General features: G+C 47.0%; 1 protein-coding gene across 1 annotated transcript; it reads left to right on the forward strand.

Moving 5' to 3' along the window:
- Positions 1–8,210: 8,210 nt before the first annotated feature.
- LOC149326063 (uncharacterized) lies at positions 8,211–20,915 on the forward strand. Its single transcript, XM_089564463.1, has 14 exons — positions 8,211–8,308; positions 8,966–9,098; positions 9,166–9,282; positions 9,366–9,465; positions 10,330–10,507; positions 11,383–11,469; positions 11,750–12,113; positions 12,556–12,726; positions 12,827–13,013; positions 13,300–13,457; positions 16,872–17,007; positions 17,065–17,236; positions 17,332–17,480; positions 17,531–20,915. Exons 1-14 carry the CDS (start codon positions 8,211–8,213, stop codon positions 17,746–17,748), a joined length of 2,268 nt encoding a protein of 755 aa, XP_089420589.1. The 3' UTR covers positions 17,749–20,915.
- Positions 20,916–21,860: the final 945 nt, after the last annotated feature.

Raw genomic sequence — 21,860 nt, forward strand, 5'->3', positions numbered from 1 at the left:
GATTAAGTTCGAGGTGGACTCCGGCGCAGCCTGTACTCTGATCAGTGAGGACACGTTCCGAACTTCATGGCCATCTGACGCACCCGCCCTGCAACAAGACGACACGCACCTGCGAACGTGGTCAGGACAGAATCTGCCACTATTGGGCTCTGCCAACGTGCAGGTTAACTACAACGGCCAGACCCATACGCTACCTCTGCTTGTTGTGAAGGGCACAGGATCAAGCCTTCTAGGGAGAAACTGGTTTTCTCCACTAGGCGTGATGATATGCGGCATACACCAGACGCCGAGCCAGAACATGGTTGAGCAACTGCAAGAGAAATACGAAAGAGTATTCTCGGAAGAGATTCCAGGAAACGAAGGGCCCCCGGTCACACTGGAGTTGTTGGACAACGCGCAACCCAAATTTCTGAAGGCCAGGCCGGTGCCGTTTGCTCTCCGAGATTCAGTTGAAAAAGAGTTGGACAAACTGGAGCAGCAAGGTGTCATCGAGCCGACGCAGCATTCAGAATGGGCCACACCACTTGTCGTAGTTCGCAAGAAGAACGGAACCATACGCCTCTGCGGAGACTACCGGAGCACCGTCAATCTTGCGACTAAAGCGTCCTCTTACCCGCTACCGACACCTGAAGAAGTATTCAGTGTACTACGTGGCGCAAGAGTCTTCAGCACATTGGACCTCACCCAGGCGTATCAGCAGCTGAAGGTGAGCGAGTCAACTGCTGAATTATTGGCAATTAACACACTGAAAGGCTTGTACAAAGTTAAGCGACTGCCTTTTGGCGTAGCTGCAGCCCCGGCCATATTTCAAAAATTCATGGAGACAGTGCTTCAGGGCATCCCAGGAGTTTGTGTCTACCTTGACGATGTCATCATCAGTGGCACTTCCACTGAAGAGCATGCAGTGCGCCTAGAGCTCGTTCTCGAAAGGCTAGCAAACGCTAATTTGTGCATAAGCAAATCGAAGTGCTGTTTTGCGGTGCCAGAGGTGCAATTTCTGGGACACCGAATTGATGCGGAAGGCATTCACCCTACCGAGGACAAAGTGCGAGCGATCACAGAAGCACGAGCTCCAACAAACAAGCAGGAGCTACAGGCTTTTCTCGGACTCTTGACGTTCTACGACCGGTTCTTGGAACAAAGAGCTACCGTGGCCAACGACTTATACCAACTCCTTCGGAAAGATGTGACATGGACATGGTCGCCACGCCATCAGCAGTCATTCGATGCCCTGAAAGACCTGATTCGAAGATGTACAGTCCTCCGCCACTACGACGAAAGGAAGCCTCTGCTTTTGGCTTGCGACGCATCACCGTACGGAGTCGGCGCGGTTCTATCGCAAACTGACGAGCAAGGAAGGGAAGCTCCCATCGCCTTCGCCTCACGTACGTTGTCGCAAGCAGAACGCAACTACGCGCAACTTGACAAAGAAGGGCTAGCCATCGTCTACGCGGCGACACATTTTCACCAGTACATTGCCGGCCGGAAGGTGACCTTTATAACCGATCACCGACCGCTATTGGGCATTCTGGGACCACAAAGGCCTATGCCACCAACTTTGTCTCCGCGAATGACACGTTGGTGCATCAAACTCTCAGCGTACGACTACGCTCTGGTCTACCGCAATGGGAGTAAACATCAAAACGCCGATGCGCTAAGCCGTCTGCCACTAGACGCAACTGTTGACGAACCATTTCCACCAGGAGACGTTCTGATGTTCGAAGCACTGCCAGAACCTCCGCTTACAGCAGGCACAGTTGCAGCATCTACGCAGAAGTGCGCAGCTCTCCGGCTAGTTTACACAGCTGTTCAACAAGGCAACGTGCATAGACTCAAAGGGGACAACTTCGACGCTTACCGCAGGCGAGCTACAGAGTTGAGCACCCATCGCGGCTGCATCATATTTGGGTCCCGAGTTGTGATGCCGAGAGAACTACGCGCACAAGCTATGTCTCTCATCCACGCCGGACATCGGGGCATCGTTGCAATGAAAAAGTGTGCCAGAAGCTACATGTGGTGGCCTGGCATTGACAACGACATCGAAACAGTGGTGCGAGAATGCAAGCCTTGCCAGAGCAGCCGGAGCGCCCCGCCGAAAGCTCCTGTCCCAGAATGGGAAAAGCCAGACACACCATGGCACACACTGCACATTGATTTTGCAGGACCAATTGAGGGCTGCACCTTCCTTGTGGTCGTAGATGCCTACACAAAGTGGCTTGAGATAAGGCAAATGGGACAGACGACTTCGGCAGCAGTCATTGACAACCTCCGATCACTATTTGCAACGTTCGGCCTGCCGCGCAAGGTAGTGTCGGACAACGGAACACCGTTTGTGTCTGCGGAGATCCTCAAGTTTTATCGCGACAACGGGATCTCATCAGTTACATCGGCCCCCTACCACCCAGCGACAAACGGACAAGCCGAGCGCTACGTAGCCGAGCTAAAACGCGCCCTTGAAAGAGATCAGACAGGCTCGCTGCAGCGCCGCCTTGCGCGCTTTCTCTTCAAGCAGCACACGACGGTTCAGAGCACAACAGGCGAGACCCCCTCGAAAATGATGTTCGAGCGTGAAATGCGAACCCAGCTCCCAGCCATCCTCCCCGAGCCAAAGGCAGAGACGTTCCGGGAAGAAAAAGCAATTCCGCGCTGCGGCACGCTTAATGAGGGGCAGCGCGTCCTCGCCCGACAGTTTCTGAAAAAGCCACGCTGGGAGGAAGCTACAATTGTCAGACGCATAGGCCTGCGCTCTTGGCTCGTCAACATACATGGCACAGTAGCACGCCGACATCTCAACCAGCTGCGTAGATTTACGACGCCGTCTGAGAGCTGTCCGCCAGCGGAGAGAACACGTGCACCATTTTCCCACATAGCCTGGCACCTCTTCCCGGAATAAGAGACTTCGCCCAGGACAGACCTAGGAGACACAGCGAACAACAGCCAGCCTACAAGTGTTTCTCCCCCGAGCGCACAAAGCCAGCGCGCCTCCACGCGTGAGCGCCGACCCCCTGCACGATACCAGGCAACTTTCTAAGGGGGAAGGAAGTGTTGTGTCCCCTTATTGCTTTTGTGTGTGTGCGCCCCCGCGTCCTCCTCCTAACGACCACTCGCATCCTCCTCCTAACGACCACTCGCATCCTCCTCCTAACGACCACTTACCCCTCGTCGCACGCTGTCGCCAGATGCCCCCCCATGGTGCGCCCCCGCATCCTCCTCCTGTTTTGGGAAGCCACTCCCTCCCGTGGACGCTTCTCCGCTCCCTCCTTTCTTCGGGCGGCCAGTTCGGCTCCTGCCTCGGTCAACGCTGGTCGCACCCTCATCGGCTTAAAATAAACGAAGTCTTAAAGTACCGTGTGCGTCTTTCGCTGCATTCAACACAGCGACCGGACACGACACTTCCTGAATCTTTGGTTTGGCTTTGGGTGCCCTCCTCCAGCTCAGGACAGTCTACAAAACTGCTGAGCAAATACCAAGGTCCCTATCGCGTTGTTCAGCCGACATCCCCAGTTAATTATCTCGTCGAGCCCATCACGCCTTCGAGCCCATCACGGCCGCCGCGGCCGTGAGATTGTGCCCTTAGACCGCCCGAAGCCCTCCTACTACCCAGCTATCGTCTCGTGCCCTTAGGCCGCCAGGATGGCGCCTTTTCACCCCGGGGGTATTGAGAGTTGGGGTCCCCAGCGGCTAGCGCCGACAAAGAAGAGAAAGAAGGAGGAAGCTGACGGAGTTCGGGTTTGCGCTTCGAAACGCTGGCCTGCTGAGCAGCACCGCTGGAACACCACACTAACTGTGCACGTCGCCCCATTACAGCTCTACTATTTTCCTGTAACCTCTGAAGAAACAGTTTCTGTCTTTCGCGCCCTCAAGCATCAACGTCTTGTGATGTCAGTGGCTTTCAAGTAGGACCTATTCAGTTTGTCATTGACGTGATCGCCCCACTTTTAGCCTATATATTTAACCTCTGTTTGACGTCGGCAAATTTCCCTATTTCAATGCAAAAAGCAAGAGTTTTCCCGGTTTTTAAAAAAGGCGATAAAAATGATATCGGTAACTACAGGCCCATATCTCTGCTACCAATTTTTTCTAAAGGATTCGAAAAAATAATTTTAACGCGGTTATCACGTTTTGCTGAAAAGTATAACATTATCACACATGCGCAGCATGGTTTCAGAAAATACTTTGCCACTGAAACGGCTTTTCTTGCCTAAAAGGAGTTTATTTTAAGTAATTTTGAGGCCATTAATTTAGTACTAGCTTTATTTATTGACTTCAAGAAGGCATTTGACTGCATGCATCACGATATTCTGCTTGAAAAAATTTCTAGGTATGGTATTAGAGGTCATGCGCAAAAGCTCATAGCATCCTACCTTTCTAATCAAACCCAGGTGGTCGAAATTTCCGGAGCCCTTCACTACGGCGTCTCTCATAGCCTTAGTCGCTTTGGGACGTTAAACACCATAAACCAACCAACCTAATCAAACCCAATACGTGGATTTGAATGGCTGGCTTTCATGTACATCACGTACTTCAATTCAATTCAATTCTTTTTATTATCATTTCTTCAGCACAGTAGATAACATCACTGTCTGGATCCTTAGCCAAAGGCTAGTTATGGATCCATGCAATAAAAGCAAAGACATTAGTGAGGACAAATGCTTTCTACTGCATGCCAAAATAATACACATAAGAATGGTGGAAAAATGCAAAGCGTACAAGCAAGATGGTTCAAATTACAGAAATACATGAGGGCTCACGACAAAAAAAAATAGAAGAGTGTGCAAAAAAACATGAAGGCAGGAACAGCATTCTTTGTACAAAATAAACGCAGTTGCCTTAGTAGTGATTATTCAATGACATATGAATGGCAAACCCAACATAGACACTACAGAGAATAATAAGAGACAATCACTAAGCGATTTGCATTGTAAATCAGGTAATTATTTGTGACAGAAAAAAGGTCTTCAGTGAAATATAAGGATTAGACGTTGCAAAGACTACACAGGGGATTTTATTCCAAGTTTTTACCCCTTGATACTTGAAGCGGCGCTGGCCATAGTCATTGCAAGATGTAGGAACCAGAAATCTTTCTTGTGCTGCTGAACGGCTGTTAGTTGGGGCTCTATGGAATGTGTTCAAAGGAAAGGGGGAGGTGCCGGAGAGGACTCTTAGTACGAGTAGTGCAACGCGAAAATCTCGAAGCTGCAATGCCGGCATTATTTGGAGTCTAAAAAACAAAGGGCGAGAAGGCGTATACGGTGTTGTGCAAGTCATTATTCTCAGTGCCCGCTTCTGCAGGCGTAAAACAGGTTCAATGTAAGTGATGTAAGTGAAACCCCATGTAAGTTAATTACAGTAATTACAGTATACAGTTAATACAGTAATACAGTTAATACAGTATACAGTAAGTTAATTGGGACTGGAAAAGCTAAAGTATATTGTTTTTAGTGTGTGTATTTCGAAATGTCGCCGAGCTTTGGCCAGAACGAAACATGCATAAGATAGTTTGCTGCGCAATTTTTCGATATGCGGTTTCCAGTTTAATGCAGCGTCTAAGGTTACAAGCGTCTAAGGGGCATGCCGGAAGGTAGCATTCTCGGACCGTCTTTGTTTAATTTATACATTAACGATGTCATCAATGTTAATAAGACCGCATTTTTTGTCATGTATGCAGATGACACGAGTTTATTTTTTGCTGGCAACGGCCCCACTGAACTTATTAAAAAAGCTAACCGTACACTGTCGAACCTCCTGCACTGGTCTAATCATAATTCTTTATTAGTCAATTTCTCAAAAACAAAAGCAATGTTTTTCTGTTCTAAAGGTAAAGTTGTGAGCCTTGATACCATCATTAGCTGTGCTTCTCACGAAATTGAAGTCGTGCCAGCTTTCAAGACCCTCGGTGTTAGGTTTACAGAAAAAGTTCTCTGGGACAAACATATTAATTTCTTAAGTTTAAAGGTCGCCCGTATTGTAGGTCTTCTCCGGCCTAACAGTCATCTGCTTCCAAGGGGTGGAAAACTCCTGCTGTTTAAAACATTATTTATGTCCCAATTATATTAATGTCACTTAGTGTGGGGAAATACTACTAAAACAAATCTTCAGAAGCTTTACCTATTGCAAAATAAAGCAATTAGAATAATTTACAATCTGCCCTGGGACCATCCCACCTCCAAGCTCTTTGATGTTGCTGACATTCCAAAGGCGTTCCGTCTGTATAACTTACGACTTGCCCTTCGTTTCAAGCATGAAATAAAAAATAACTTGATGATTCTATCCAACATGGCTGAGCTTGCGTATCATGAAAGCACGTACCCTTTACGTCACACACAGCGGTTTCTCATTAGAACACCTAGGACTAACTATGGTATACAAATGTTAAGACATAGTCTTCCCTCCCTTCTCAATGATATCACAGATGCTGGTCTGAACATTTCCACTTCCAGTCATTGAAATTTGTGTCATTATTTGTGTTCATAAGTGTGTGGTTGTCTCTTTATGTTAGACATTCAAAGTGTTGAATTAATTGCTTTAGCCTGGCGAGTCTATTTTTTTACCTTGTAATATATTCTGCAAATCGTCATTCATATTTCGGTTGCTAATATTTTTGATACTCTGTTTTGTATTTTCACAATGCATTAAATTTGTGACTTCATTTTAACTTAATCTAGGATAAATAGGAAATCTCATGCTCCCACATTTTTGTGTATCACCGTTTTACTTTCGAGGGCTGCCGCCTAATTTGTTTTTTGGGGCTCGAGAGCCTGTCAAGCTCAATGCACCTTTTTTCTCGCAATGTTCCCTCTCATTGTTGAGCAAATAAAATCAACTTCAACGTCAACAGAGCGCCATCTCTTAACCTTGCAGTTAGCTCAGTGGCGAGGCTGGCTCTGCGAGAATGATTCCCTTGGGTTGCTCAGTTTTGGAAAAATTTATCTAACACTTAAGTGCTAGATTAATATGCATTTCAAACTCCAGTTGAAGTATCTGTCATAGGAATATAATTGAGGTCATCACTCTAATGCCACCGAAATTGCGGAGTGTTCGTTATGCATGCTTACTTTTTATGTGACTCGGCATAGCAGCAAGTCTAAACTTCTGAACTATCAAAACATAAGAGACAGTCCGTAGATTTCAAAATCTTAGCTCACATGGTTCTCAGAGTGCTTATTCAAGAGAAAAGTATACAACAGCTGTACCTTACCGGTACTCACATATGGGACAGAAACGTGGAGGCTAACGAGAAGGGTTAAACATACGATCAAAAGTTTTGTATGGGCTAGTCGGTGGTTCATCTTAAGGAAGGTAACAGCAGCGCAAAAAGACGGGGACACAAGAGACACACAACCAACAGGACAGCGCCAGTCCTGTTGGTTGTGTGTCTCTTGTGTCCCCGTCTTTTTGCGCTTTAAGGTTAAAGGGGCACCGCGACGTAGATTAAGCATGTAGTTTTTATTGTTTATTTGCGGTGGATGGTTCATATTGATGCTGCAACGACCAGTGAGAAAGGCGAAATTGTGACGCTTAATATTTTATTCAGACCCAGAAGTCGACATTTTGCACTGACGCGTGCGGCATCCAACGGCAATCTTTGGAAACGGATGTGACGTTTTTTTTCTTTTGGGCGCTGGCTCAGTGATTGGCTGAACTTACTCCCTGTGCTTTACAAGTTAACTTTCTGCAAGGTGTTGAAAGAAAAATAAACAAAGGATGTTTTATCGTTGTGTGCGCTCGTTTATTGCTGACACAGACATATTTAAAAATCAATAAAATTCACGTGACTTTACCTGCGCTGATCTATTATTTGCTTCAAGCGCTTCAATCAGTAGAGGTCACATATTTCTCTATGCATTTCGAAAGTACCTGAGGTGGTTGATCTATACACTGACGCTTCTGAGCTCTCTCGGCTCTCTTTTTTCATCCATCCCCGCTCCTCCGCAGTTCGCTCTTCGTTATCGTCGTTGTTTTCTTGTTTCATCGATCGCGCATACGTGGTTCTCTACGTGTGCGTGCGATGTCTAAAAGGCGGTGCGCAGCCCCGGGCTCTATGAGCACCGACAATTCGGAGGGAGTTTCGATTCATCGCTTCCCGGCTTGCGGCGAGCAACGTAGACTGTGGTTAGAGGCCCTTGGTGCGCCCAGCCTAACTGCGCGCAGGGTCTGCTCCCTCCACTTTGACCAGAGTGCCTTCAAAAGTGCGCCCAGTCCTCTCGTAAATGCCGCAACAAAACGCCGACGGCTTCGTTGCGACGCCGCTCCAACGAAAGGCCCACCTGATGCTGTTGCTGCTGAGCAACCTACTGGAGCGCGCGAGGTGAGTACTCAGCTCTTGTATTAAGATGACAATGTGTTATGATTGTTAAAAATTGAGAATTGGTTTTTGAGGAAAGGAAATGTCTCACATCTCGGTTGACACTTGAACCGCGCCGTAAGGGAAGGGAGCAAGGAGGGAATGAGAGAAGAAAGGAAGAGGTGTCATTTGTACCAGATGGGGATCTTTACGTGCGCCGGCATCGCACACCGCGCGGGCGCCTTTGCGTTTCCGCCACGGCCAGATTCGAACCCGGGAACTCTGGCTCAGTAGCCGAGCTGCGGGTCTGTATTTCTTCGTAATGCTTGGTGCAGAGGCAACAACGTAATTTACAGTGGCGCTATAAAGATACGCTTGTGCGCCGCCTTAGGGAAGAGCGCAGGTTGAAGTCTTCATTCTCACAACAAGTCGCAAAGACCGCGACGTAGATTAAGCATGTAGTTTTTATTGTTTATTTGCGGTAGTTTGCTTGAAACCCTCAGTCATGCCCAGAAATTTCACTAACAGTATGAGCTGTGTAAAATAAAAGTACTAATAAGAATAACTTAATATTAAAGTCATAATTCAGGAACAGAACATTGTTCTAGGCTAATTTTAAGGGATGATAAATCTTTGAGAACTTTATTACCATTATGAAACGTGCTGGTCACATGTTTCAAGATTCAAGTGTCGAGATTTACGCATGCTATTCTGGATGGTGTGGTTGATCAACACCTTTGGTGTCACCTTGCAGGACACCCTGGCAGCTGAACTCCATGGAGATGAAGATGCTGTTATGTCACCAGCTGACGATGTGAGTTATCCTATGAGAGGGTATTTCTAGAGCAATACAATTTTGCATCATGTTGTTTTTCCAACAGGAAAGTGGCCTTGAGATTTCCTTGGCGTTTGACCAGGGTATTGCTGCCAATGTGGAAATTGCAGCGGACCATATATCAAGCCGTGACGCATGTTCACAATCACCTGATGCAAGCCAGGTGCGTAGGATCAGTGGCAGAGTAACTTTAAAGAAGAAGGAATCATATTAACCCTCTGTTGCACTGATTTATGTTGCTTTCAGCTTGGAGAAATATCCACAGGGGACCACACTTATTATAAAATGTACAGTGATAAAGGTGTACAGACTGATGAAGTGCCTGCCCGAGAGCTGCAGTGCAAAAGTAGGTACTCATTTCAATCTTTGGTATTGGATTGGCAGATTATAATTAGCCATTGTTAGGAATTAATTTTTTTATAGAACTTTTCAGTGCCTCAATACAAGTACCCTTCGAGTAAATGTTGAATGGATCAAATAAAACCACATGTCGTACTGATGTCATTGTTTTAGGGACAACAAGACGGTCTACACACAAGTAAATTTTGACAGTGTGCATGTATACGAGTACGGTTATTACCGAGCATCAGAGAACAAACTGCACAGAGACATCATTTCATCTCCAGATCTCTTGAATGCAGTGTGTGTTTTACAGCTTTAGAAAGTGGATTGGAGGTTTGCATTAGATGCTGAGTTGAGATTATAGTTTGGGTATGAGCACATTCAGGAATAGTTGGCACTGAGGGAGCATCTGTAAGAGCGAATCACAATATGCTAAAAGAAATAATCTTGTCTGGTCCATCATACTTAGATTTTGTAGCAAAGATGCTTCAAAGTTGCGAGTCTTAACAAACTCAGTGAGATGTCTGTGTTCACAAATTCAGTGCATCGCAACCAGAGGGTAGTCTTTGATTGTTTGTAGATTGGGCGGGTGCAAATAATTTGTCTTTACCGAGGCTGCACATGTCTCATTTGTGAGAAATGTGAAGCATTACGGTGCCTAACCAATAACATCCACTGTTCCTTTTATAAGACATTCAGTCTTTCTAACTGAAATGTTTTTGCTTTCCCGTTTTATTGTGTGTTCCTAAAAAAGATCCGCAGCTCATCGCTCAAAGTTAAGTATTGAGGGAAAGATCAGAGGGAGCTTTTAATGTGGTTTAGTTGCATTACCTTAAAAACAAATTGTACCGCCTTCATTTATTTGCAGGTGTGCAAGCTGGGCTCTCTTTAAAGAGGGTGGTTTCAAAGGCGACACAGACGGAGGAGGGAACACACGATGATTCTGGTGTGCCTGACACCCATGAGACTCCTAGGTGCTCTACACCAAATGCTGCTGGTCTTCTTCAAGGTGCCGAAACTCATGAGCCCTCCTTCGGTTCTTTCATGTAAGGCTTGGTATTTGTACCTTATTGATATAACAGTACAACTTGTTAAAAGTTAGCCCCTGTCACACAGGCAGTCTCAGTGTCTATTGAGTCGCTGGCCATCGAAATTTTCATAATCATCCAGATGCATCACTTTCACACGCCCATTTTCAATGACCATTGAGTAGGAAAATGGTGCTGGGTTTAGCAACACGCATAATAAAATGAGCGAAATATTGGAGTAAGCGCTGTATTTAATTGAAAGTTTCATCCGTAAACACTTAAAATACTTCAGAGATGAGCACAATCCAGAGACAGCTATAACAGGGCAATTATGCAACCTTCATTTCATACACATTAATTTTTCGCCTTCGAAGCTACTACACATCAGTGACCATCTTTATCACATACGAAGCAACTATCACTTCAGCACTTGTAGGGCTTCCTGGCCTGGGTTGCCACAAAGCATGCTGAAGGTGAAAATGAGCAAAACAGAGTGGAAGGCAAGACAAAAACACCGCCAGTTTCTTTATATCCGACCACCGGACAATACAAGAAGCTGTCATTTTGACTACAGAATAAAATTTTTTTCAGAATTGGTTAGTGTAGTCTGACGAGCGTGAGGCTGTTCTCAATGGCCCTGGAGATTCCGATGGTCATTGAAAATCGCCATGTGGAACCGGCCGATCCCCACTGAGTTTAATGTCCCTTGACTTGGTGGGCTTTGAAACTGCCCATGTGATGGGCGTATTACTAAGCTGTGCTTGTTTAATGAATTTCTGGCACCTGTAAATATGTAAATATGTAGCTTAGTCGCTTTGGGACGTTAAACCCCATAAACAAACAAAGTAAATATGTAGCAGTGATGCTAATTGTATCCAACACTTCGATTACAGAATTGAGCCTGCTTCTGAGCCATCAATGTCAACTTCAAGAGACCACAATGATTTGACTTATGAGCCTTCATTGGCTGAATCAGTCATGTAAGTAACACAAGTTTTGGGGCAATTTGGTAACATTCTTGATTCATACCGGCAGCGAAGAAGCACAAATACAAAGAGCAGTGTTTGTCCATGTTTTTGCTTGTTCCTTTCCTTCATGTTTGTGCTTCTTTGCTGCCGTTATGAATCAAGAATGTAAGACTTCATCTTTTGACAAAGATGATGTTATGGTACCATTTGGGGAGCACTGCTAGCTTGTGTGAATTGTGTGCTTCCACAGCATATTTCTTATGCCTGTAAATACACTGCTGTTCATTTACAGAGACCAGGCTGCTTCTGAAACATCCGCAGCAGAAAGAAAATTCATTGTTTTTGAAAGCTGTCTTCTTCAGCTCTTCAAAGTGTGCGGTGTATGCCAGGCACCCTGCAAAATTTCCACTGCTGTCTCTGGTTCAGTGCTTCGGGTTGATGGCATCTGCCCATACAAACACAGCATAAGCTGGCATAGCCAACCAATGCTGAAACGAAAGCCTGTGGGTAGCCTGCTCCTCTGTGCTGCTATATGCTTCTCTGGTGCAAGTCCAGAGAAGACATTGAGGCTGCTGAGGCAGGCTAACATTCAGGTGTCATCAACCCGAATGTACTACACATATCAGAGGGTACTCTTCCAGCCCGCCATCGAGCATGTATGTACTGAAAAAAATATTCATTTCTTTCCTTGGCTTACAAATTTTTGTTCACTTTGTAAACAAAGATGTAAAAAAAGACTTGTGGAATGCATTTTTGTGTGGGATATTGTTTTTATAAAAGTTCACAAGCCCCTGAGCATTCCAAACCTCCACAGGGCATGAGAATGTAATTTCTGCTCACTAGTGCAGTGAAGCTGGACTGCACATTGTAGCAGCGCCCCAGTTGCAGAAGAACTTACAACACCACCAGTCATGTTGTCCATCTAGGTTTTTTGTGATGCTCTGCATGTTGCTGTAATTCCAAATGAAATAAGCTTGATTATTAAGCCGACTAATGAGACATGAGGCGGTGCTTGTTGTATGTCTCCAGAAACTCGGGTCATTAAGTGAAATGAACTTTTGATTTCGGGTATGCACAGGCAATTTAATTATGTTCCAGGTGTGGGAGGCTGAACAAAAGAATGTTCTGCGCAGCCTGAGTGGCCAAGTAGAGTTGGCAGGAGATGGCCGTTGTGACTCCCCTGGATTTTGCGCCAAATTCCTGACTTATACTTTCATGGACATTTCGACCAGCAAAGTCGTTCACTTTGTCCAGGTGCAGCTTGGAGAGGTTGGTTCTCAGTTTTTTGTGATTTTCAAAAACATTCTGACTGGCACATTTCACTCATGTTATCTTTGCTAAACATTGAACTGCTGTAAATACTTTCCAGAATGACCAGGTCAAAGCAAGCAGTTGCATGGAAAAGTATGGCCTGGTGAAGGGGCTCGAGGACCTGAAAAAACACGACATAATGGTGACAACCCTCACTACTGACAGGCACCCAGGAATTAAAAAATATATGCGCATCAATGAGCCTGGCATTGACCACAAATTTGACACATGGCATGTAGCCAAGAGTAAGTAATGAAGCTGATATCGTTTTTTTCAGTCCCTTGCACGAAAATTTCCCCTAACCCTTAGAATTGCATTGTGCAAGAATGTCTGCATTGCTTATAGTTTTTATTTTGTGTTCATATGGTGCGGTGGCAATAGAGTAACCTCCCTGCTGAATATCTTGTGCAGTGAGGATTGTAGCTGCTCCATCCTTGTAACAGTTTTGTGCTTTTTGGCCAAAGACCACAGTGGCTTATCGAAAACAATTTGAAGATATTTTGCAATAATTTCTTGTGATTTTATTCACAGTGATCAAAAAACGGCTTACAACCGAAAGCAAGAAAGCTGCCTGTGCTGGCCTTGAAGACTGGATACAGCCAGTGGTAAACCACCTGTACTGGTGTGCAGCTGTCAGTGCGGGGGATGGACAGTTGTTGGTAGCCATGTGGAAAAGTAAGCAAATTTTGGTGAAATTCTTTATGGCTAAAGACTGAAGTATTTGTGGAAGCAGTGTTCTGATTGAGCAGCTAAAAGCAGCGTAGCGACAACAGACTAGAGAGAAGAAGCACTGACTAACGACTGAAGGTTCATTGAAGAAATGCAAATAATGTAGTACAATCTCCAGCACAACCAGGACACGTGTGGCTCCCTAAACACATTATCTAATCATGAGAATCGAGACATTCAACCTCACAATCATGAAGGAGCACTGAAGCTGTGCTTACAGATGTGTCATCATTCACACGGATTTAACAGGCCTCACATATTTCTCTTGTTATTATGTCCCTATGCCTGCACATAACTTTGATTTCTTTGAAAACAGGTGTGCACAATTTCTTATCGGGGGAATCAGGGATATTATTCAAGTGGCAATCCCTGTAATGTAGGACAAGGGATAGACAACAGGGAACATTTTAACGACTTATTATGCTGCCGCAGACAGGTGTTTACACAATTTCCGGTCTGCCCGATACATCTCTTACCACAAAAAAAATCAGCATCATACACTAGCCTTTCAGCACATGGCACGAACATAGTCTGGTGAATTATGTTGCAGGCACCGTGTGTTTTTTTTGTTTTTTAGCCTTTGCTCTCCTATCGACGGTGGCGCATATCTCCCCAAGTTTTTTTGGTGCTGAGAACAGCACTTGAGTACCATATCTGGTGCCTACATTTTTTAATCTATGGGACAACTGATGACTGTAGGGGATAACTGCATGCCTCCTCGTACCAGATGACTCTGTGAATGGCAGTTCTTGAAAGATTTCAGTTCCTTTAAGATATCTGTCGCATGCAAGCAAGGTTACCTCTTCCAAAAAGCATGCAAGCTTCTCGGCTATTAGTCTGTGCACTCCCATTCTACTTCCCGGTGCGTTACCACATATGTCCAGAGAAATGTTGTGTATGTAGCTCACGATCTCTCTGACCTCTACACCGACTGCACTCTTCTCGAACTCCTTCCGTGTTGTACAGGACAAGTCACATATTTTAAATATCTATTCTCATCCTAGAGATAACCTCACTGCTGCGTTTGAAGCAATTGACGGGGCCATCCAAATAGCAGGCTCTGCTCTTATAGTGGCAACGGGTGATTTTAATGCACCACACGTAGACTGGGGATATAATAACACTCGCAAGGGCACCAGCGTCTTTCAATGCACTCAGCAAAACAGGCCCACCCTAGTCACTGACTGCACACTACCCACACGCAGTGGCAACAGTGTGAGCAGAAACACCAGCCCAGATCTCACTTTTACTACGAACGTCTGTCAAGCTAACTGGCCTTGCATGGGAATCAACGTTGGCAGCGATCATTACGTCCTATGAATTACACTGCCGTGTGCCAGTTTACGGCCACAGTTCCACCTTACACCTATTGTAGACAGGGACAAATTTCACAGAATTAGAGACCAAAACCCGGAACCAGAAATTCAGGACTACATGGACTGGGTTTCCAAGCTCCAACGGGACATAGCTCTTGGCAAAAAAGTGGCCCCGGCAGAACATATTGGCGACCCAGTAGACAGCATGCTACTCCACCTGTGGCGGTCTGTCAGAATTTGGAGAAACAATGGCTCAAACGCTCCAGATCATCGCCGAACATGCAGCTGAGCTGTCCTCACAGCAATAGAATCAATTATGCAGCCGACCAGACGGCACTCTCCGCATGAAGAACTCGTGGTCCCTCCTCCACCGTATGTTAAACCAGTGTTCCTTTTGGTCGGAAAATAATAAACAAATCACCAAACTCCTGCACGAGGTGGAGAAACAAGGGCAAGACCTTGAAGCAGCTCTTAAAGCCGCGTACTTCCCCGACCTAAAGCAGGAACAATTACCGACCTACAAAGGAACTCCCAATTCAGACTCGCTCCCATCACAGAGGCGGAGGTATGGGCTGCCCTGGGGCGGCTTTGCACCATATCCATCGCAGTCACGGCCCCTTTTCTTCTCTCAGTTGTAACCTGCGGTGAAATCTCTCACTGCCACATGTATCCTAGCACCAGACATATTTCTGAACTGCCCAAATAAACCCAAGCCATCGTGGCAAGGATCAGGACATCAGGAGCGATAGGAGGCTGATCTGCGCAGCTTGCTGCCGGAGGTACAGCTTCTGACAATAGGCTGTGCCCGAGCAGTCGCCAAAACTCAACAGTGCCTGGCCAACTAGAGCGGCCCGAGGGCCCATTGTCGTCCTGCTTCCTCTTTTTCCATCCCCTCCTCACTTGGTTCCTTCTTGAACCAATAAAGTTACCTACCAACCTCTTCCGGAAAAACTGCCAATTTTAATCTTTGAACCTGCTGGCGAAAACTATTCTCCATTCCATGCACACAGGTTTTTGAAAGTGCCGACCCCAAACATGCGAAGGCTATTTCACATTTAACCAATTTTGATTGAACATTGGTTCTGAGCCATGATCAAGTCTGCTGGTCTTTTCAGCAGCGCTCAGAGAAGCCCTTGCTTGGTTATCGCTCAGCTGTTTTCAAAGAGATCAGAGTTATTTGCAGGCATAGGGACAAAATAACAAGAGAAATATGTGAGGCCTCTTAAATCCATGTGAATCATGACTCGTGCATAAGCCCAGCTTCAGTGCTCCTTCATGTCTGCAAGGTTGAATGTCTTGATTCTCACGATTAGATGATGTGTTTAGGGAGCTGCAAGCGTCATGGTTGGGTTGGAGATTGTACTGTATTATTTGTGTTTTTTCAATCAACCTTCAGTTGTTAGTAAGCGCTTGTCCTCGTTCTCTCTTGTCCGTCATTGCTTCACAGTTTTTATTTCTCCAATGATGCACCAACTCATTCAGGCTCCGGTTCTGCAGTGCTCTGATGTGCAGCATTTAACATGCTTTAATTCAGCTTCTGCATGAATGCGATCAGTATGTTTTTATAGGCTTTACATAGCTTTTGAATTTCTTTGTGAGGCTTGCAGTGTAAACTGTGTCAGTGATTTTCTTCAGACAGTTAAGATATAAGTGATAATACGGGTCCAGGATGTAGAAAATCATGAAATTTCCACACTGTACAGATAAATTAAGCCCCTGTTTGCTGAAATGTGCGTTTATGTATAGGTTGGTTGCGCTCTTACAAGTGCTTGAAAATGCTTTTCTGCTTTCTAGATTCCCTATGAATATCATGCCTGTTTTGATGATCACCTACACTTGCACTGACTGCTGTCCTTTTTATAGCTCCTATCCTGTTCATTTTTTTTGTACGGGGGAGAGAGTGAGGGAGCTTAATCCAACTTTTTCCTGCATTACGAGCACAGCCCAGTGCCCAAATGGCAATGCTTATGCGTTTTTTCAAAAGGTTTAATTGTCAGGTTTCGGGAAGAGGGGGAGGGGGTGGGGGAATGTAAACATAAGTTCTCTTGCAACACCCAGTGTGTTGTGATGAAATTTATCCCTAAAAATTTTTTACGTATGCTCAATCATGTCATCAATGTGCACAACGGTCATGGTGATGCATACCCGAGGTGCCTGCATGGTGACATACCAAATGGGAAGTGGTTACTGCCAGGTAAAGTTACACTTGTGACGTCATTATGCAGTCTACTGCAAAAAGAAAACTTTTCAGGTACACCAGCCTATGCACGTCTTGTGGCAGTAACCATGGATAAGTTGCTGCTCAGAGACATCGAGCAGCTGTCTTCTTTCGGCCAGACATCTGGCTTGGAATCATACCATAGCATTATCATCAGGTTTGCCCCCAAGTCCGTAGCGTTCACACCCGAGATGATGTGTGCAAGGTATGTTCAAAGTATGAGATTTCAATATGCACAAAGGTCAAGCAGAGCTTGTCCTGTCTAGAAATAGAACATTAATTGAGCTGTGTGATTTTCAGAACACAGCTGGCAGCTCTACACCAGAATGAAAATGCAGGCCGCGCACAAGCACTCACAGCAAGGGGCGAGGCAAAATGGAAACGAAAGATGCTACGAGCAAAAAAGGGTGAAGAAGTTGTTTGCCCTGTGAAGACAGAGACAACCTATGGTATGTAGAGCAAAGTGCACTGTGCAGTTAGTAACGGCAGCCTTTTACAGCTTACGTTGACAAGCTTATTGAAGAGATGCTGCACCATTGTGCAGCATCTGCTTCCTTCAAAAAGGCCTGCAGTGAGCAAAGGAGGAGCTGTGCTGCAAAGCTGCCAATGGTGCAGCTGAAGCAAGCAAGACGATCCAAGGCCGAGCTGGTGACTATGCACCGGTCCCGGTTTGGAAGGCACACACTGGCTCATCAAGAAAATTCACTTGATGCATGAGTTGCAAGTTCAATTTATCCATTTGAACATGCTGGTTTATGGTTTACGGGGGTTTATCGTCCCTAAATGACTCAGGCTATGAGGGACGCCGTAGTGAAGGGCTCTGGAAATAGCGACCACTGGGGTTCTTTAGCTTGCACTGACATCGCACAGTACACGGGCCTCTAGAATTTCCCCTCTATCGAAATTCGACCGGCGCGGCCAGAATTGAACCTGCATCTTTTGGGTCAGCAGCTGATGCCATAGCCACTGAGCCACCATGGCGGCCCATTTGAACATGAGGATGTGTGCATCATTGTATGCTGTGGTACTTATCTCCACAGTGGAGCAAAAATAACTCATCAGTGGCGACCTGTACTCGGTGTGAACAGTTCAGTGCACTACTGACCATATTCGATGTCTTGTGTTCACAGAGCACTTCGCTTTCGGTCTCAGTATGCAATTATACCCAGCAATACAAATAACCCTTTCTTTGCATATTATGGTTTTGACTGCTGCTGTGGTCATTAGCCGGCGGTAGTCTACGCAGAATCGAATGGACCCGTCCTTTTTCTTGACGAGCACGACTGGAGAGGCCCACGGGCTGTGAGAGGGCTGGATCACGCCGCGGTTTAGCATATCGTTCACCTGTTCATCAATGATGCGGCGCTCGGCGGAGGAGACGCGATAGGGGCGTCGGCGCAAGGGTCCATGGGTGCCAGTGTCGATATGGTGGCGAACCGCTGTTGCACGACCCAACGGTGCTTGAGGAGAGTCGAAGGATGCGCGGAAGCGCTGCAGCAAAGCGATGAGCTGGGCGCGGTGGTGAGGTGGTAGAGCGGCATCGACAGAATGGGAAAACATATCCGGGGAGGACGGGTCGGCGACGTCGGCGGGAGGGGTGAGGGCGTTGATGTCATGGGCGTCAGGGTCATCAAGGACAGGAGAAGCATCGTCGAGATCGATGACATCAACCGTGCCAAGCGATTCTCCCCGAAGTAAAGTTGTGGGGAAAGGCAACGGGTTCGCGACGTACAGAGCGCCACAACCACCAGAAAGGGTGAGCACGGCATGAGGGAGCAAAACAGACTTGCAGTGCGCACAAAGAGGAGAGGGTGAATAAAAAACAGTAGCGTCAGAGAGGGCAGCACAAGTCAGCGGCACAAGAACAGAAGAGAAAGCTGGCACGTCGACGTCGTCAGCGGCGGTAACAGGGGCGGCGTCCACAAGAGCATCACACAGCGGCGACAAATCAATTTCAGCACGTGCACAGTCAAAGATGGCGCGATGCGCGGACAGAAAGTCCCACCCGAGGATGATGTCATGAGAGGAGCGGGCGAGAACGAAGAACTCAATGGTGTAGGCGAGACCTTGGATGACGAGGCGGGCAGTGCACGCTGCGAGAGGGCGAATGGGGTCAGCGCTGGTGGTGCGAAGCGAGAGGTCAGAAAGCGGCGTCATCACTTTTAATTTGCGGCACAAGTTGCGACTAATGATGGACACGGCAGCACCAGTGTCAATAAGCGCGTCAACAGTAACACCTTCAACGATCACTTCAATAACGTTCATAGGACCGGCGATAGTGCTTGAGACGGTCGTTGACGGCGCAGTTCTTGCCTCCGGAACTGCGGCACCTAGTTTTCCGCTTGAAGTGGTGGGGACCGGCGGCGCATAGGAGAGAGCGAACGGCGTCGAGGAGACGGTGACCGATGGCTTCGGTTGTAGGAGTCGGAGCGAGGCGGAGAGGGATTCTGAGGCGGCAGAGGAGAAGTGACAGGGACGGAAGGCAACGGAACGTCGTACGTCGGTGGGCGCCCGTAGTCGTAAGGACGGGATCCGCGTGTGCGACACCAGCAGGCCACATGACCAGCGAGGCCGCAGGCATAGCAAATCGGGCGGTTATCTGGGGTGCGCCACGGATTCACAGGGCGGGGACCAGTGTGAGGCAGAGGATGGTGAGTGAGTGGCAGTGCAGGGGCGAGCTGCTGCTGAGGGTATACGTTGACAGGTGGCGCATAAGCAGGCATAACCGGCTGAGGTCGTGGCCGGGCGACTGCTTCAGCATATGTCAGCGGTGCAGTAACCAGAGGGGGTGGATTAGCAGGCGGCAGGACCTCAGCTACCTGCTCCTGGATGACACGCTGAATAGAGGGCGACAGCGATGGCGTTGGAGCGGGTTGGCAGGTAACTAGCGATAATTGACGAGCGACCTCCTCCTGCACAAACTGCTTGATGTGCTGAAGAAGTGTCGGCTGATCGTGGGCAGGACTGCCGGCTGCCAAGCTCGAAATGGTGTCGTCCGAGCAAGTGGTACGGCGGGTGACATGTCGCTGCTTGCGGAGCTCATCGTAGCTCTGACACAAAGACACCACGTCGGAGACGGTTCGGGAATCTTTAGACAACAACATTTGAAATGCATCGTCCTCAATCGCTTTCAGAATATGTCGGATTTCATCAGCCTCGCTCATAGATGGATTGAGCCGCTTACACAAATCAACGACGTCCTCGATATAACTTGTGAAGTTCTCGCCGTTCTGCTGGGCACGACTGCGCAACCGTTGTTCAGCACGAAGTTTTCGGACAGCGGGGCGGCCGAAGACGTCAGTCAGGCTGGTTTTTAGAGCCGCCCAGGTAGTAAAATCCGCTTCGTGGTTGCGGAACCACAAATTGGCGACATCGGTCAAGTAGAAGATGACATTCGTGAGCTTTACGACGTCATCCCACTTGTTGTAAGCACTCACGCGTTCGTAGGAGGCCAGCCAATCTTCTACATCGGTGTCGTCAGTGCCGCTGAAAATCGCAGGGTCGCGCTGACGGACGGCACCGGAACAGACGACAGCGGTGGGGACAGGTTGGGCCGAAGTTTCGGTTGTCGTGGTAGAGCCTGGTAGCCTGGGCATCGTGGCGTAGCTCCAGGAGAAGAGCAAGCAGCACCTCCACCAAGTGTAATGAGACGACTCGCACAGGTAGTGTGGACGGCCACAGTCCTTGTTCCAGCAGTGCTTCTCAGCAGGCCGGCGTTCGCAAGCGCGCACCAGAGCTTGTTGGAGCTTCGTCAACTTTGTCTTCTTCCTCTCCTTCATCGGCGCTAGCCGCTGGGGCAGCAAACCCCAACTCTCTTTCTTACAACTACAACATTTTTTTGTGTGTTAATGCTGTTGGAAAGGATTTTACTTCTACATCAAGGTAGTTCTGCATTGTACAGGGTTGTCCACTCTTAGTTAGAATGCGCTAGCGCATGGCCGCACTCTTCAGAGGGCCACCGCGTGCGACACAGTCGCTCATCGCAGCAAAGTGACGCAGGAGAAGGTGTACCTGTACGCGGTGCTTCGCGTCGTCTGCCACTTCGCTTCGATGCGCAGTCGTTTCGGACGCAGTGACCCTCCAAAGAGCATGGCCATGCGCTAGCGCATTCTAACTAAGAGTGGACGACCCTGTACGTAAATTAAGAAAAGAATTTATTTTCTGCACTCCGCTCACAATTCAGGATATTTGAATCCTTGGTATTGTGGCGATGGAAACATTTTTCTGATCATCCACACAGCACATGATGGTATGACTTTTCGATTTCCCTGGCCAAGCCGGCCCCACATCCATCTTGTGAATTGCCGGTATGCCGTGTATCGATATTTCCTGTAATGAATAAAATGACGTGCTTTCTTTCACTCTGCAACATGGAGGTCAGAACGTGCATAAGGGCAGTGGCAACCATTATTGTGCTGTATTTTAGTCTAAATATATATCATGCAATTGCCCTGTTTGCTAGGTTACAGCTCAAGGATACATTTGGCACATGTGACTTTTCAAGGCATTGACAGCGCATAACAGTGTCTGTTGTTAACAACATGAAACTACCTTGCTTTGAAAGTACACTGTTGCTTTATGTGTCTTAAAATGTATGAATAAAAAATTTCATCTACTTTCCAACCATGTGCAATGTTTTCTTTGGATTTCCTTTTCAGTTGTGAGGACCTAAAGTACAGTTTGAGGCCAGCAAAACAGAAAGGCTATGCTTTATCACTGCAGCTGCCTATGCAGGGCAGAGAAAATATTCAGCGAAAGAAACTTATGTCTGAAACCGCCAGCCTACCTAGAATTGGAGTCGACAGATCACTTTAAATAAAGGTGTTCTG

This window comes from Amblyomma mixtum, chromosome 10 (genome assembly GCF_055824585.1).
Source record: "Amblyomma mixtum isolate Tamu chromosome 10, ASM5582458v1, whole genome shotgun sequence".
Lineage (NCBI taxonomy): Eukaryota > Metazoa > Arthropoda > Arachnida > Ixodida > Ixodidae > Amblyomma > Amblyomma mixtum.

What these genes read in the sequence shown, in the direction of transcription:
- LOC149326063 (XM_089564463.1), top strand. Translation starts at nt 8,211, where the DNA reads ATGCCGCAACAAAACGCCGACGGCTTCGTTGCGACGCCGCTCCAACGA. An exon ending in TTATGTCACCAGCTGACGAT is followed by an intron (nt 9,099 to 9,165) that starts GTGAGTTATCCT and finishes TTTTTCCAACAG; the next exon opens with GAAAGTGGCCTTGAGATTTC. An exon ending in CCCGAGATGATGTGTGCAAG is followed by an intron (nt 17,237 to 17,331) that starts GTATGTTCAAAG and finishes TGTGATTTTCAG; the next exon opens with AACACAGCTGGCAGCTCTAC.